Genomic DNA, 15,324 nt, shown 5'->3' with positions numbered 1-15,324 from the left:
CCAAACAGATGAAGAGAACGAAAGGAAGAAGACAAGAGGTGAGAGAAGAAATAGAAAGGTCAACCTGGAAAAGAATTTGTAAGGCTGACTCATGGAACATGGAAAAAAAGACTATTCCCAGACAACAAAGGTGGAAAAATATTTTTATTTAATACTTTGTAAGCACTGAGATGGGAGAAAATGCATTTCTGCCTCTTTTTTTTTTTTTTAACCAGTATTGCACTGTTTAGAGTCTGGCTTCCTTGGGCAGGGGGTCTCTATTTCATTTTTTGTTGTTGTTTTTTGGGGGGGTTTTTTGTGGCTCCCTATTCTGCATTAGATTGGTAGCATGGAATGTTGTCACAATTTGGGTTTCTGCCAGGTGCTTGTGACCTGGGTTGGCACACATTGGAAACAGGATGCTGGGCTAGATGGACCATTGGTCTGACCCAGTATGGCTACTCTTATGTTATATAGATGAGGGTCTGTCCATGTTCTGTATGTGTGACTGAGGTGAAGGATTCTGCCAGCATGTAGTATCTGTGTAGGAATGTGTAACAGTGCAACTTGTTCCAGTTTCCCAATAGTAGGTATATTGGTGTTTTAGAGCCCAGTGTAATATATATAGCACTGTCTTCTGATAGGTGGTTTAGGGCTGTTATGGTGTGGTAGGTTTTGTGTTCTAGGGCAGTCCTGGAGTACCCCCTTGCCAGTCAAGTTTTCAGGATATCCACAATAAATATGCATGACATTGATTTGCATATACTGCCTCCATTACATGCAAATCTTTTTCATGCAGATTCATTGTGGACAGCCTGAAAACTTGAATGGCAAGGGGGTACTCCAGGACTACCTAGGGAAACACTTCTCTAGGTCCCACTGTAATATTTATAGCATTGTCTTTTCATAGGTGGGTTAGGGATGTTTTGGTGTGGTAAGTTTTCAGTATAGGTTGTGGGTGTCTTTTTGCAGGGGTTTGTGTTATTTCACAAAGTGTCTAGCCCTATTTGAAAGTAGGCTCTGGGGCAAGGGCCACCAAAGGTCACCCAAAATAAAAATGCTCAAGACTAGTGTTCTTCACCTCCTGTAGAGTCGCCACACAAACAAAAGCCCATCTGATTTAAACAAGGTGTCTAGCAGTGGAAGGACTGGGTGTGCTATTCCTGAGGTGTTGGTCACGATTTGAATATTTTTATTTGAAAAGAAGACAGGTTGCCTGCTCTGGCCAGTCCAGGGACCTCTTCTGCGTCCTGCCTACTGATGTAACTTACTGTTTCCTTGTAGGCAGGATGCAACAGAGACAGCCTGTATTAATCATTGCCCGCCACAGCCCCTGAGCAACAACACAGACACTGCTGTCTAGCTGACACCAATCGGCGCCTATTTTATAAAAGTCTGCTCCCCCTGAGATCAAAACCTGGCTACGCCTCTGGTTTGTGACTCTATTTAAGGGCCTGACCCACAGTTTGGGAAGCTCTAAATGCTGTTCTCCCATAGAAATGCACTGGGCAATTATTTCCCTGGGGCTTATTTCTCTGGAAATCTTGTTCTGATCTGGCCTATTTTTGAATGTGTCTTTTACTGTTTTTAACCCAATAAGAAATGGCTCAGTTTGTTGGGGGTCCTTTTACTAAAGTGTGCCAAAAAGTGGCCATTTTCAATGAACCTGCAAAAAAGGCCTTTATTTTTTGGCCGAAAATGGACGTATGGCAAAATAAAAATTGTTGCGTGTCCATTTTGGGCTTGAGACCTTACCACCATCCATTGACCTAGCGGTAAGGTCTCAAGTGTTAACCGGGCGGTAATGGTCTATGTGCGTACAATGCTGATTACCTCCTGGTTAGCGCTGCAAACCGGAAAATAAAATATATTTTCCGGCATTCTTAGTGGACACATGTAAAAAATGAAGTTACCGCCCGGGCCATGTGGTAGCCGGGCGGTAGTTCAAAATTGACGCACATAGGATGCACGTAGGTGGCTACAGGGCTTAGTAAAAGGGACCCTTGGTGTTCCTTGCATGACTCAAAGTGAACCGACAACCTGGGCTGGGCCATGAAACAAAACTGCCGTGACATGAAGAAGCACAATAACATCCATTTCCTTACCGGAATGTATAATCAGTGTACCTCATCTGGTGTGCTCGCAGCTTAGAAATGATGATCTTTATGATGCGGATAAATATGAAGAAATTGATCTGGGAAAAAATGAAAGGTTTGGGTATTACAGAGTCAGTTCACACCCTGGAGCTACAGAATTCTGTCAGTCTTATATTTCCCAGGTCATTAAGGGGTAAATTCTATAAGTGGCGCCTAACAATTGTTGCCAAACATTTTACGTGCTGAGTGCTATTCTATAAAGGGTACACATCCTTTATAGAATAGCACTTAGGGCATAAACTGAGCCTAGGTACATAAGTACTGCCAAACTGGGAAAGACCAAAGGTCCATCGAGCCCAGCATCCTGTTTCCAACAGTGGCCAATCCAGGTCACAAATACCCGGCAAGATCCCAAAAATGTCCAAAACATTTTATACTGCTTATCCCAGAAATAGTGGATTTTCCCCAAGTCCATTTAATAATGGTCTATGGACTTTTCCTTTAGGAAGCTGTCCAAACCTTTTTAAAACTCCGCTAAGCTAACCGCCTTTACCACATTCTCTGGCAACGAATTCCAGAGTTTAATTACATGTTGAGTGAAGAAACATTTTCTCCGATTCGTTTAAAATTTACTACATTGTAGCTTCATCACATGCTCCCTAGTCCTAGTATTTTTGGAAAGCGTAAACAGATGCTTCACATCTACCTGTTCCACTCCACTCATTATTTTATAGACCTCTATCATATCTCCCCTTAGCCGCCTTTTCTCCAAGCTGAAGAGCCCTAGCCGCTTTAGCCTTTCCTCATAGGGAAGTCTTCCCATCCCCTTTATCATTTTCGTCGCCCTTCTCTGCACCTTTTCTAATTCCACTATATCTTTTTTGAGATGCGGCGACCAGAATTGAACACAATATTCGAGGTGCGGTCGCACCATGGAGCGATACAAAGGCATTATAACATCCTCATTTTTGTTTTCCATTCCTTTCCTAATAATACCTAACCAACTATTTGCTTTCTTAGCCGCAGCAGCACACTGAGCAGAAGGTTTCAACCTATCAGCAGAAGGTTTCAAAAGTAGGTGTAAATGCCGGTGCCTAAATTAGGCGCGGTTCAGCTGAATTCTGTATTCACTTGCATAAAATTTTAGAACGCCCCTAGCCATACACCCCGAAATTTACATGTTAGGATTTATGCGCAGATCGTTATAGAATACGATCTGTGCTTAAATCCTAATTAAATCCAATTAATGCCAATAATTGATTGCTAGCAACCATTTGTATTGATTGGCTTGTTAAGCAATTAAATTCTGTGTACAAATCGGCAACTTTAGTCGCTGTATACAGAATCCAGCCCTAAAGGTGTAATTCTGTTAGGGATCCTTTTACTAAGGTGCGCTAATGGAGGAGAAACAATTGTAGACCGAGGGACCCTTCTACCAAGCTGTGGCAAAAGGGGGCTGGTGCTGGCATCGTCACATGTTTTACACATGCGCCAAGGCCCCCTATTTACTGCAGCTGGTAAAAGGGAAGTCTCACTTTCCGACAGGAAATGGCCGGGTGGCAAGTAAAGCACTTGCTGCATGGCCATTTCAGGGGGAGCCCTTACCACCACCCATTGAGATGGTGGTAAGGGCTCCCACGTTAAGCTGGCGGTAACTGGGCAGCATGCAGCACTACCCGATTACCGCCAGGTACACTCTGGCGCTACAAAAATAAATAAATTTTTGTAGCGTCGGAAATGATGGTGCACTAGGGGTGGGAAGTACCACCAGGCTACTGCAGTAGCCTGGTGGTACTTCCTGTATAGTGAGCAGTAAGCCCACATTGGACTTACCACCGCTTAGTAAAAGGAGCCCCTAGTCCTTAGTGGAGCACATGATCTGGTGCAGGAAGTAATGGTGCTGGGGCCACTTGATAACAGTGATCATAACATGATCAGATTTGATATAAGCCTTTTCTCTCCTCTGCCTCTTCGAATAGCGGTCATTTATCGTCCCCCTGATAAGTCCCTTTCATCCTTTCTCAGTGACTTTGATGCCTGGCTTGCCTTCTTCCATGATCCTTCCTCCCCCTCTCTCATCCTTGATGACTTTAATATTCCTGCTAATGATCCTTCCAACTCTTATATTTCCAAGTTACTCGCTTTAACATCCTCCTTTAATCTCCAACTATGCTCCACCTCCCCCACTCATCAAAATGGTCACTGTCTTGATCTCATCTTCTCCTCCAACTGTTCACCCTCTAGTTTCCTTGCCTCAGATCGTCCCCTCTCTGATCACCATCTTATAACTTTCACACTTAAATCTCCTCCCTCCCAGTCCCGTCCTATCTTATCTAATTTATCTAGGAATCTTCACGATATTGACCCTTCATCTCTATCCTCCCATGTTTCAAACCTCCTCTCTACTGTGGCACCATCCACGTCTGTCAACGAGGCTGTTTCTTCTTACAACAATACTCTATCCTCTGCCTTAGACACACTTGCACTTTTGATGACCCGCCCTATAAGGCGTACAAAACCCCAACCTTGGCTGACTTCTAATATCCGCTACCTACATTCCTGTACCCGCTCTGCCGAACACCTCTAGCGGAAATCTCGGGCCCTTGCTGATTCCTTACACTTTAAATTCATGCTGACCTCCTTCCAATCTGCTCTTTTATGCGCCAAACAGGATTATTATATCCAACTGACCAACTCTCTTGGCTCTAACCCTCGACTTCTCTTCACCACATTGAACTCTCTCCTCAAGGTGCCCCCTCCCCCAACTCCCCCTTCATTATCTCCTCAGACCCTTGCTGAATTCTTTCATGACAAGGTTCAAAAGATAAACCTTGAATTCTCTACCTCGCTACCTCTCCCTCCACTAGTTCGTTCCCCTCTCTCTCCTTCCCCTCATTACTTTTCCTCCTTTCCTGAAGTTACTATAGAGGAAACTACACTTCTCCTTTCTTCCTCAAAATGTACCACCTGTTCCTCTAATCCCATTCCCACCCACCTTCTTAATGCCATCTCACCTGCTCTTATTCCTTTTATCTGTCACATTCTCAACCTCTCACTTTCCACTGCAACTGTCCCTACTGCCTTTAAACATGCTGTGGTCACACCTCTCCTTAAGAAGCCTTCACTTGACCCTACTTGTCCCTCTAATTACCGACCCATCTCCCTCCTCCCTTTTCTCTCCAAATTAATTGAGCGTGCTGTTCACCACCGCTGCCTTGATTTTCTCTCCTCACATGCTATTCTTGACCCACTACAATCTGGTTTTCGCCCTCTCCACTCAACCGAAACTGCGCTTACTAAAGTCTCCAATGACCTATTACTGGCTGAATCCAGAGGTCAATATTCCATCCTCATTCTTCTTGATCTTTCCGCTGCTTTTGACACTGTCGATCACAGCATACTTCTCGATACCCTGTCCTCACTTGGATTCCAGGGCTCTGTCCTTTCCTGGTTCTCTTCCTACCTCTCCCTCCGCACCTTTAGTGTTCACTCTGGTGGATCCTCTTCTACTTCTATCCCTCTGCCTGTCGGCGTACCTCAGGGTTCTGTTCTTGGTCTCCTCCTCTTTTCTATCTACACTTCTTCCCTTGGTTCATTAATCTCATCGCATGGCTTTTCCTACCATCTCTATGCTGATGACTCCCAAATCTACTTTTCTACCCCTGATATCTCACCTTGCATCCAAACCAAAGTTTCAGCGTGCTTGTCTGACATTGCTGTCTGGATGTCTCAATGCCACCTGAAATTAAACATGACCAAAACTGAGCTTCTCATTTTTCCCCCCAAACCCACCTCCCCACTCCCCCCGTTTTCTATTTCTGTTGATGGCTCTCTCATTCTCCCTGTCTCCTCAGCTCGAAACCTTGGGGTCATCTTTGACTCTTCTCTCTCCTTCTCTGCTCATATCCAGCAGATCGCCAAGACCTGTCGTTTCTTTCTTTACAACATCCGTAAAATCCGCCCCTTTCTTTCCGAGCACTCTACCAAAACCCTCATCCACACCCTTGTCACCTCTCGTTTAGACTACTGCAATCTGCTTCTTGCTGGCCTCCCACTTAGTCACCTCTCCCCTCTCCAGTCGGTTCAAAACTCTGCTGCCCGTCTCATCTTCCGCCAGGGTCGCTTTACTCATACTAACCCTCTCCTCAAGACCCTTCACTGGCTCCCTATCCGTTTTCGCATCCTGTTCAAACTTCTTCTACTAACCTATAAATGTATTCACTCTGCTGCTCCCCAGTATCTCTCCACAATCATCCTTCCCTACACCCCTTCCCGTGCACTCCGCTCCATGGATAAATCCTTCTTATCTGTTCCCTTCTCCACTACTGCCAACTCCAGACTTCGCGCCTTCTGTCTCGCTGCACCCTACGCCTGGAATAAACTTCCTGAGCCCCTACGTCTTGCCCCATCCTTGGCCACCTTTAAATCTAGACTGAAAGCCCACCTCTTTAACATTGCTTTTGACTCGTAACCACTTGTAACCACTCGCCTCCACCTACCCTCCTCTCCTCCTTCCTGTACACATTAATTGATTTGATTTGCTTACTTTATTTTTTGTCTATTAAATTGTAAGCTCTTTGAGCAGGGACTGTCTTCTATGTTTGTGCAGCGCTGTGTACGCCTTGTAGCGCTATAGAAATGCTAAATAGTAGTAGTAGTAGGATTAAGTATACAGAGGAAAACCAATGCAAAATGAGAAGAATGGTGAAAAAAAAACAAACAAAAAAAAACTTAGAGGAGCTGCTGCAAAGGACAAAAATTTACATCAGGCGTGGATGCTGTTCAAAAAAAAACATCCTCGAAGACCAGGCCAAATCTATTCTATGTATTACATAAGGAGGAAGGAAGACCAAACAACAGCCGGAATGGTTAAAAAGTGAGGTGAAGAAAGCTATTAGAGCTAAAAGAAAATCCTTCAGAATACGGAAGAAGGATCTGACTGAAAATAACAGGAAACAGCATAAGGAATGGCAAGTCAAATGCAAAGCGCTGAAAAGGAAGGCAAAGAAAGACTTTGAAAAGAAGATTACGTTGGAGGCAAAAACACATAGTAAAAACGTTTTAGGTACATTGAAAGCAAGAAGCCGATACAAGAATTGGTTGGACTGCTAGATGACCAAGGGGTAAAAAGGGCACTCAGAGAAGACTAGGCCATAGCGGACAGATTAAATGAATTCTTTGCTTCGATCTTCACTGAGGAAGATGTGGGAGCAGTGCCATAGCGAGGGCTAATGACACCCGGGGCGGGTCACCGCTGCGCACCCCCCCGGGTGCAGCACGGCGTGACCCCCCCTGCGGCGCACCCCCCGTCTGGAGCGAACCCCTCCCCCGGACCGCATTCTTACCTGCAGGAGGGCCGATACGCTCCGAGCTGCGTCGGCCCTGCTGGTTCCCTGCTCTCTCTGCAGAGGGAGTGCAGAGGGAGCAGGGAACCAGCGTGGCCGGCACCCCCCCCAAGCGCATGCACCCGGGGCGGACCGCCCCTCCCACCCCCCCTTCCTACGCCACTGTGTGGGAGAGATACCAGTGCCAGACATGGTATTCAATTCTGATGAGTCAGAAAAACTGAATCAAATCTCTGTAAACCTGGAAGATGTGATGGGGCAATTTGACAAATTAAAGAGTAGCAAATCAACTGAACTGGATGGTATACATCCCAGGGTATTGACAGAATTTAAAAATGAATTTGCAGAACTATTGTTAGTAATATGTAATTTATCTTTAAAATGAAGCATGGTACCAGAAGATTAGAGGGTGGCCAATGTAACACCGATTTTTAAAAAGGGTTCCAGAGGTGATCCGGGAAATTACAGACTGGTGAGCCTGACATTGGTGTCTGGCAAAATGGTAGAGACTGTTATAAAGAACAAAATTACAGAGCATATACATACGCATGGATTAATGAGACATAGCCAACATGGACTTAGTGAAGGGAAATCTTGCCTCACCAATCTACTACATTTCTTTAAAGAAGTGAACAAACATGTGAATAAAACCAGTCAATATTGTGTATCTGGATTTTCAAAAGGCATTTGACAAAGTACCTCATGAAAGACTCCAGAGGAAATTAGAAAGCCATGGGATAGGAGGTAGTGTTCTGTTGTGGATTAAAAACTGGTTATAAGATATAAAACAGAGTTAAATGGTCAATATTCTCAATGGAGAAGTCTAGACAGTAAGGTTCCGCAGGGGTCTGTACTGGGGCTGCTGCTTTTTAACATATTTATAAATTATCTAGAGATGGGAATAACTAGTGAGGTAATTAAATTTGCTGATGACACAAAGTTATTCAAAGTTGTTAAATAGCAAGAGGATTGTGAAAAATTGCAAGAGGACCTTACGAGACTGGGAGACTGGGCATCCAAAGGAAAAATTAATTCTTACCTGATAATTTTCTTTCTATTAGTACCAACAGATCAATCCAGAGACTTGTGGGTTGTGTTCCTCTACCAGCACGTGGAGATAGAGAGAACCTCCGAGGTTTGCTATATGTGGACCTGTGCAGCCAAGTAAACCTCAGTATGAATGATACCAAAGCAGTGGAATGGAAACAATAGAAAACTCTCCTGATATTGTTAGACCAAATGCCCAACATACTTCCACCACTTCCAAATTTATTTGTGTTTATTATTTAATCAATTGAAGGAACATTCAGAACAACGAAACCCGAAAAAAAACTAATCAACCGAAACAAAACCACAGACAGTAAATCCAGGGGGGCCTCTGGATTGATCTGTTGGGACTAATGGAAAGATAATTATCAGGTAAGAATTAATTTTTCCTTCCATAGCGTCCCACAGAGCAATCCAGAGACTTGTGGGATGTACCCAAGCAGTCCTCAAGTAGGGCGGGACACCCCCAACCCAGCAGAAATCACCAACGAGCCAAACACCGCATCCTGCCGAGCTGCCACATCCACCCGATAATGACGAGTGAATGTATGGACCGAAGCTCATGTAGCGGCTCTGCAGATATCTTCCAGAGAAACCAAATGGGACTCTGCATAGGAGGAAGCCTGACCTCGCTTAGAATGAGCACGAATTTGCGCAGGGGCTTGCTTGCCCAATGCCATTTAGGCCGAAGTGATGGCCTCCCGCACCCAACGAGCTATGGTGGCCTTGGAAGCCATATGACCCTTCTTACTGCCTCCAAAAAGGACGAAGAGATGGTTAGAAAGACAAAATTCATTTGTCACCTCCAAATACCTGAGACGAGCCCGTCTCATGTCGAGGCAGCGAAGAGCCCGGAATTGCTCAGGGTAATCTTCCTGGCGAAAAGTCGGCAAATGCAGAGACTGCCCCAAATAGAAACGAGAAACCACCTTGGGCAAAAACAAAGGAACTGTCCTAATCGATACCCCTGCCTCCGTAAAACGCAGGAAGGGTTCTCTGCAAGAAAGAGCTTGCAACACTGAAACGCGAGGATAACTGATACCGAAGCCGAAGCCGCTGACAATCCCGAACTCGCACACCATGACTCGAAGGTACGCCACACCCTAGCATAATAAGCTATCGAGGTGGATCTTTTCTAAGCCTGAAGCATCGTAGCAATAACCGCGTCCAGATACCCTTTCCTTCGCCCTTTCAAGGGCCAGGCTGTAAGACCAAAGGGGGAGGGATCCTCCATCATGACTGGTCCCTGCAGCAAGAGACCATCCTGCACCTGGAGCCGGAGAGGACAATCGAACAGGAGCCTGACCATATCCACGTACCAGGGACGCCTGGGCCAATCCAGGACCACTCGACCGGGATGACTGGCCAAGTCAGTAACCTGCCCACCATAGGCCACAGGGGAAAGGCATAGAGCAGGCCGCTGGGCCAAGGTTGTAGAAGAGCATCGATGCCTTCCGAGCCCAGCTCTCTTCCCTGCTGAAGAAACGGGGAACCTTCGCATTGAATGCGATGGCCATTGTCCATCACTGGCATCCCCCAACGGGCAGCTATCTGATCGAAGGCCAGAAGGGAGAGTATCCACTCCCCCGGCTCCAACTGGTGGCAACTGAGAAAGTCTGCTTGCACATTCTGTGACCCCGCTATATGAGCCGCCGTCAAGAGAGAGAGAGATGAGTCTCTGCCCAACGGCAGATCATTGCCACCTCGCGCGCTAGTGGTGCACTCCTGGTGCCCCCCTGACGGTTCACGTATGCGACCGCCGTCTCATTGTCCAAGAGAACTCAAACTGGGCAACCACGGAGAAGAGACAGAAACTCCCGAAGGGCCAGACGAATCACCCGCAACTCTAAGCAGTTGATGGACCAAGACGCCTCTGTCGAGGTCCAAATGCCCTGGGCCGTCTGTTGGAGGCAATGAGCCCCCCAACCAGACAGCGACGCATCCGTGGTCACGATCTTCCATTCCGAGGTTTGCAGAGGAATACCCGACACCAGATTCTTTTGAATGCGCCACCAGTGCATGATTGTGTGCAAACGGGTCGAACATTGCACCCGAACTTCGTAATCCTCCGAGAGAGGAGACCAACAGCTCAGAAGGTGCCATTGCAGGGGGCGCATATGAGCTCTGGCCCACTTTACGATGTCCAAGGTGGAGGCCATGGAACCCAGAACTTGTACATAGTCCCAAGCCCGCGGGTTCGGAGTTTGGAACAGAGCTCGCAACTGACCCTGCAACCACTGTGCTTGAGCTGAAGGAAGAGAAACTATCCCTGTTCGGGTATCGAAGCACACTCCCAAGTATTCCAGCGTCTGGGAGGGCGTAAGGCTGCACTTTGGGAAGTTGATCACCCAACCAAGTGATTGAAGCAACCCGACCACTCTGTCGGTTGCCCGTCGACTCTCCTTGAAAGAAGATGCCCGCACTAGCCACTCATCTAGATAAGGATGGACTTGAATCCCTTCCTTTCTGAGATAGGCCGCCACTATGACAAGGACCTTGGAAAAAGTCTGAGGTGCTGTGGCTAGGCCGAAGGGCATCGCTTTGAATTGAAAATGACTGAGCACTGCAAAGTGAAGAAAACGCCTTTGGGGAGGCCAAATTGGAATGTGTAAATAGGCCTCTTTGAGATCGAGAGAACTCCCCTGGCTGTACCGCTGCGATCACCGAGCGGAGGGTTTCCATGCGGAAATGACGAACCCGTAAGGACCTGTTGACGCACTTGAGATCTAGGATGGGTCGCCAAGAACCCCCCTTTTTTGGCACCACAAAATAAATGGAGTAACTGCCCGCACCTTGGCAGGAGATTTGCAAGGAGATTCCAGAAACGAGTCTATTATTGGACGAGCCAATTCCAACTTGTAGCCATCTCTGATAACCTCCAAGACCCATCCGTCAGATGTTACCCTGGTCCACTCCACCAGGAATAGGGACAGCTTGTCCCCAATAACCGGCTGGAGATGGACCAGGGCCCCATCATTGGACAGACCTGGCTGCGGGCTGGTTTCTGTTACCGGAAAGGAAGGCCCGCCTGTCACCTCGAAAGGGCTGAGGTATCTAAGAAGACCTTGCTCTCTGAAAAGAGGCCCCGCGACCTGGATGGTAACGACGTGTATTCCCTAAACTCAGGTCTAGGTCCTGCCGGTCGCACAAATTTGGACCTGTCTTCCGGGAAGCGCTGGCCCTTAGAGTCACCGAGGTCCTTCACAATCTGTTCTAGGTCTGACCCAAGCAAAAGCTTTCCCCTAAAAGGAAGCCTTGCCAGCCGTGACTTAGAGGCCACGTCTGCAGCCCAATGTCGCAACCACAGCCAGTGACACGCAGTGACCGCTAGGGAAACCTCCTTCACCGAAGCCCTCAAAAGATCATAAAGAAGATCCGCAAGGAAGGCTAAACCAGACTCTAAGGCCAGCAAAACAGCCACGCGGTCCTCCAGAGAGGAGGCTTTCTGTACCCACGATAGGAGCCACAAACTGAAGCGTGCAGGGAAAGGGCTACTACTTCAAAGGACAGCTTCAAGCAAGTCTCCAACTTACGATCCTGAGGGTCCTTAAGCGCCATGCCACTCTCCACAGGGAGAGTGGTTTTCTTAGTGACCGTTGTGATTAATGAATCCACCGTAGGAACCTTCAGCAAGTCTAAGTCAGCAGCAGGCAGCGCGTAAAGACGCAACATAGCTCTAGCAACCTTAAGCCCACTGTCCGGCGTATCCCACTGTGCCGAAATAAGAATTTTCATGGCCTCATGCACATGAAAGGAACAAGGTGGGCATTTGGTGCCAGACATAATAGAGGGCACGATTCAGGGGGTGAAATGGCCAAAACCTCAAAAGCCCTAATAATCAGGGAGGGAAGCTCTTTCCTGCAAAAAAGGTGGGCAGCTGTCAGGTTATCCCCCTCCTCATAAGGCAGGGTGACCTCATCTGCCAAATCCAATGTTTCTGAAGGACAGCCCGGAGACAAAACCGGGCCATCTGTGTCAGATAGCTCCTAGGGATCCAAAATCTCCACCCGGGGACGTTTTGGCAGGAAAGACTGAGAGGCTGCAGCAACCAAAGTTTGCTGAGGAAGAGACGGGGCTGCCTGAAAAGAAGCTCCTAACTTCTTCAGAAGAAAGGCATTGTGCATTAATAAAACAAAATCCGTGGAAAAAGGAACTGAAAGGGACTCCCCTGCTCTCTTTAAATTGCTTTCCTCCATCAGAGCCTGTGCCTCCTGTCTGTCAACTGCCACGTGCGGAGCTGGTCGCACCTGAGAGTAAAAAATGGTGCCTGCCGACGCACGCTGCACTAACTGCTCTGAGGAAACCGCTGAAACTATCCCCTTTGCTTCTGACTCACCGGACGCCTGAGGGGAATCCCCATCACGCTGAACACCTGCTGTGGGCTGACAGCGGCACGACTCACACCCCGACACTGCTCTCCGGCCCCCAAACTGGGAGCAGCGCTTAGCCGCCTCAGAAGGCACTGACATGCTCCAAAAACGCCTGCCCCTCAAACAGACTCGGCAGCCCGTCTAGCTCCTCCATATGATTAAACAAAAACAAAGTCTCTTAAAGAGACGCTTACCTTTTTCTATTTTTTTGACTCAGGAGAGAAAGGCAACACCCGATCAGGCCCACAGCTCTGGGCGACGGAGGAAAGGTAGGGGGAGACCGGGAGGGACCTGGCACCACTAGGTGTACACCAGAAGCTACAAACAACCACTCAACCCCTGACTGTGCTAAACTAGGCCCAAACGACACCAGTAGCCAGATCAAAGCACAGCTGCACAGAGATGTCCATCCATCTGCTAGATAGAGAGAATACTGAGGTTTACTTGGCTACACAGGTCCACATATAGCAAACCTCGGAGATTCTCTCTATGTCCACCTGCTGGTAGAGGGACACAACCCACAAGTCTCTGGAATCTGAATTGATCTGTGGGACGCTATGGAATGGAGGATTACGTTTAATGTGAGCAAGTGCAAAGTGATTCATGTGAGAAAGAGGAACCTGAACTATAGCCACATGATGGAAGGTTCCACATTAGGAATCACTGACCAAGAAAAGATCTAGGTGTCATCGTTGGTGATATGTTGAAAGCTTCTGCTCAGTGTACAGTGGCAGCTAAGAAAGCAAATAGAATGTTAGGAATTATTAGGAAAGGAATGGAAAACAAAAATGAGAATATTATAATGCTTTTGTGTCGCCCAATGGTGCGACCACACCTCAAATACTGTGTGCAATTCTGGTCAACACATCTCAAAAAAGATATAGTGGAATTAGAAAAGGTACAAAGAAGGGCAAAGAAAATGATACAGGGGATGGGATGACTTCCCTATGAGGAAAGGCTAAAGTGGCTAGGGCTCTTTAGCTTGGAGAAAGATGGCTGAGGGGAGATATGATACAGGCATATAAAATAATGAGTGGAGTGGAACAGGTAGATGTGAATCCCTTGTTTACTCTTTCCAAAAATACTAGGACTAAGGGACACGCAATGAAGGTACAAAGTAGTAAATTTAAAACAAATTGGAGAAAATATTTCTTCACTCAATGTGTAATTAAATTCTGGAATTCATTGCCAACAGGGTTTTAAAAAGGTTTGGATATCTTCCTAAAAGAAAAGTCCATAAGCCTTTATTAAGATGGACTTTGGAAAATCCACTGCTTATTTCTTGATAAGGAGCATAAAATGTATTATACTGTTTTGGGATCTTGCCAGGTGCTTGTGACCTGGATTGGCCACTGTTGGAAACAGGATACTGGGCTTGATGGACCTTCACTGTCCCAGTATGGCAAGGCATATGTTCTTATGGATTTAGCGCATGCTAATGATTAGCATGCTCTAAATGATAAGAACAAAAGGGTAACTGAACGAAGCCCATGGGGTGAACAAAGCAAGCCAAAAAGTGGAAGAAGGAAGCAGGCTGAACAGACAATGGGATAAACACTCAAGTTTGTTACTGTAGTAAGTGAGACTCGACATGGCATCGTGTTTCAGCATGGAAGTGCCTGCCTCAGGAGTTGTGTATTAAAGTTCCTTGTGGAACAAACGACTTTTGCAGTTGAGCAGACAAATGTAAAGTGGTCTTTAAAAAGACCATGCTTTAAAAAAAGTGCACTCCTCAAAAGGGATAGATGTTCTGGGTTTGGAAATGTCAAACGAGCAAGTCAGGTGCTGTGTTTGGCTCTCCTCTTTGATGAGAAAGAGGAGAGCCAAACACAGCACCTGACATGCAAAGGTCATTCGTTCCACAAGGAACTTTAATACAAGACTCATGAGGCAGGCACTTCCATGCCGTGTCAAGTCTCACGTACTACAGTAATAAACCTGAGTGTCTATCCCATTGTCTGTTCAGCCTGCTTCCTTCTCCCACTTTTGTTTTACTAAATGATAAGAAGCCATTATATTCCTATAGGTGTCTTATCATTTAGTGCATTCTAATGCTTAGCGTGCACTAAATCTGTTAGCACATCTTAGTACAAGGACCCCTAAGTGAGCACCTCCTGTTAAGTGCCCTGATAACGTATGATATGAGCCTATTCTATAATGATACCTGGATGCCCAGGTGTGATTATAAAGTACTAGGCTGGGTGGGAGGGAGAGTAGTATCCACCTCTTCGCTGATGATTTTTTATTATATTTGGACCGGGCCCAAGCACATTTGGACCCTGCATTAACTATTGTATGCACCTTTGGGACGACATCTGGCCTCAGAGTAAACTGTGATAAATCTGAGTTCCTTATGTTAGTGGTGGTGGTGGTGGGGGTAGTGGTGTTGAATCCTGGCATGCTACCCTGGCCATACCATACACCAGAAAGTCTACGCGGTATCTGGGTATTTATCTTAGTGCTAGCCCATCGACTATATATCATATT

At 46.6% G+C, this 15,324-nt stretch overlaps 1 protein-coding gene across 1 annotated transcript in view; it reads right to left on the bottom strand.

Moving 5' to 3' along the window:
• GIPR (gastric inhibitory polypeptide receptor) overlaps nt 1-15,324 on the bottom strand; it is a 246,513-nt gene that overhangs the window by 29,855 nt on the left and 201,334 nt on the right. The window contains exon 12 of the mRNA XM_030219790.1: nt 2,085-2,173. Coding sequence (XP_030075650.1) covers nt 2,085-2,173 — 89 coding nt within the window. The remainder of the gene's footprint in view (nt 1-2,084; nt 2,174-15,324) is intronic.

The sequence above is a fragment of the Microcaecilia unicolor genome, chromosome 11, assembly GCF_901765095.1.
Source record: "Microcaecilia unicolor chromosome 11, aMicUni1.1, whole genome shotgun sequence".
Taxonomy (NCBI): domain Eukaryota; kingdom Metazoa; phylum Chordata; class Amphibia; order Gymnophiona; family Siphonopidae; genus Microcaecilia; species Microcaecilia unicolor.
This window is presented reverse-complemented; position numbering and strand designations above follow the sequence as displayed.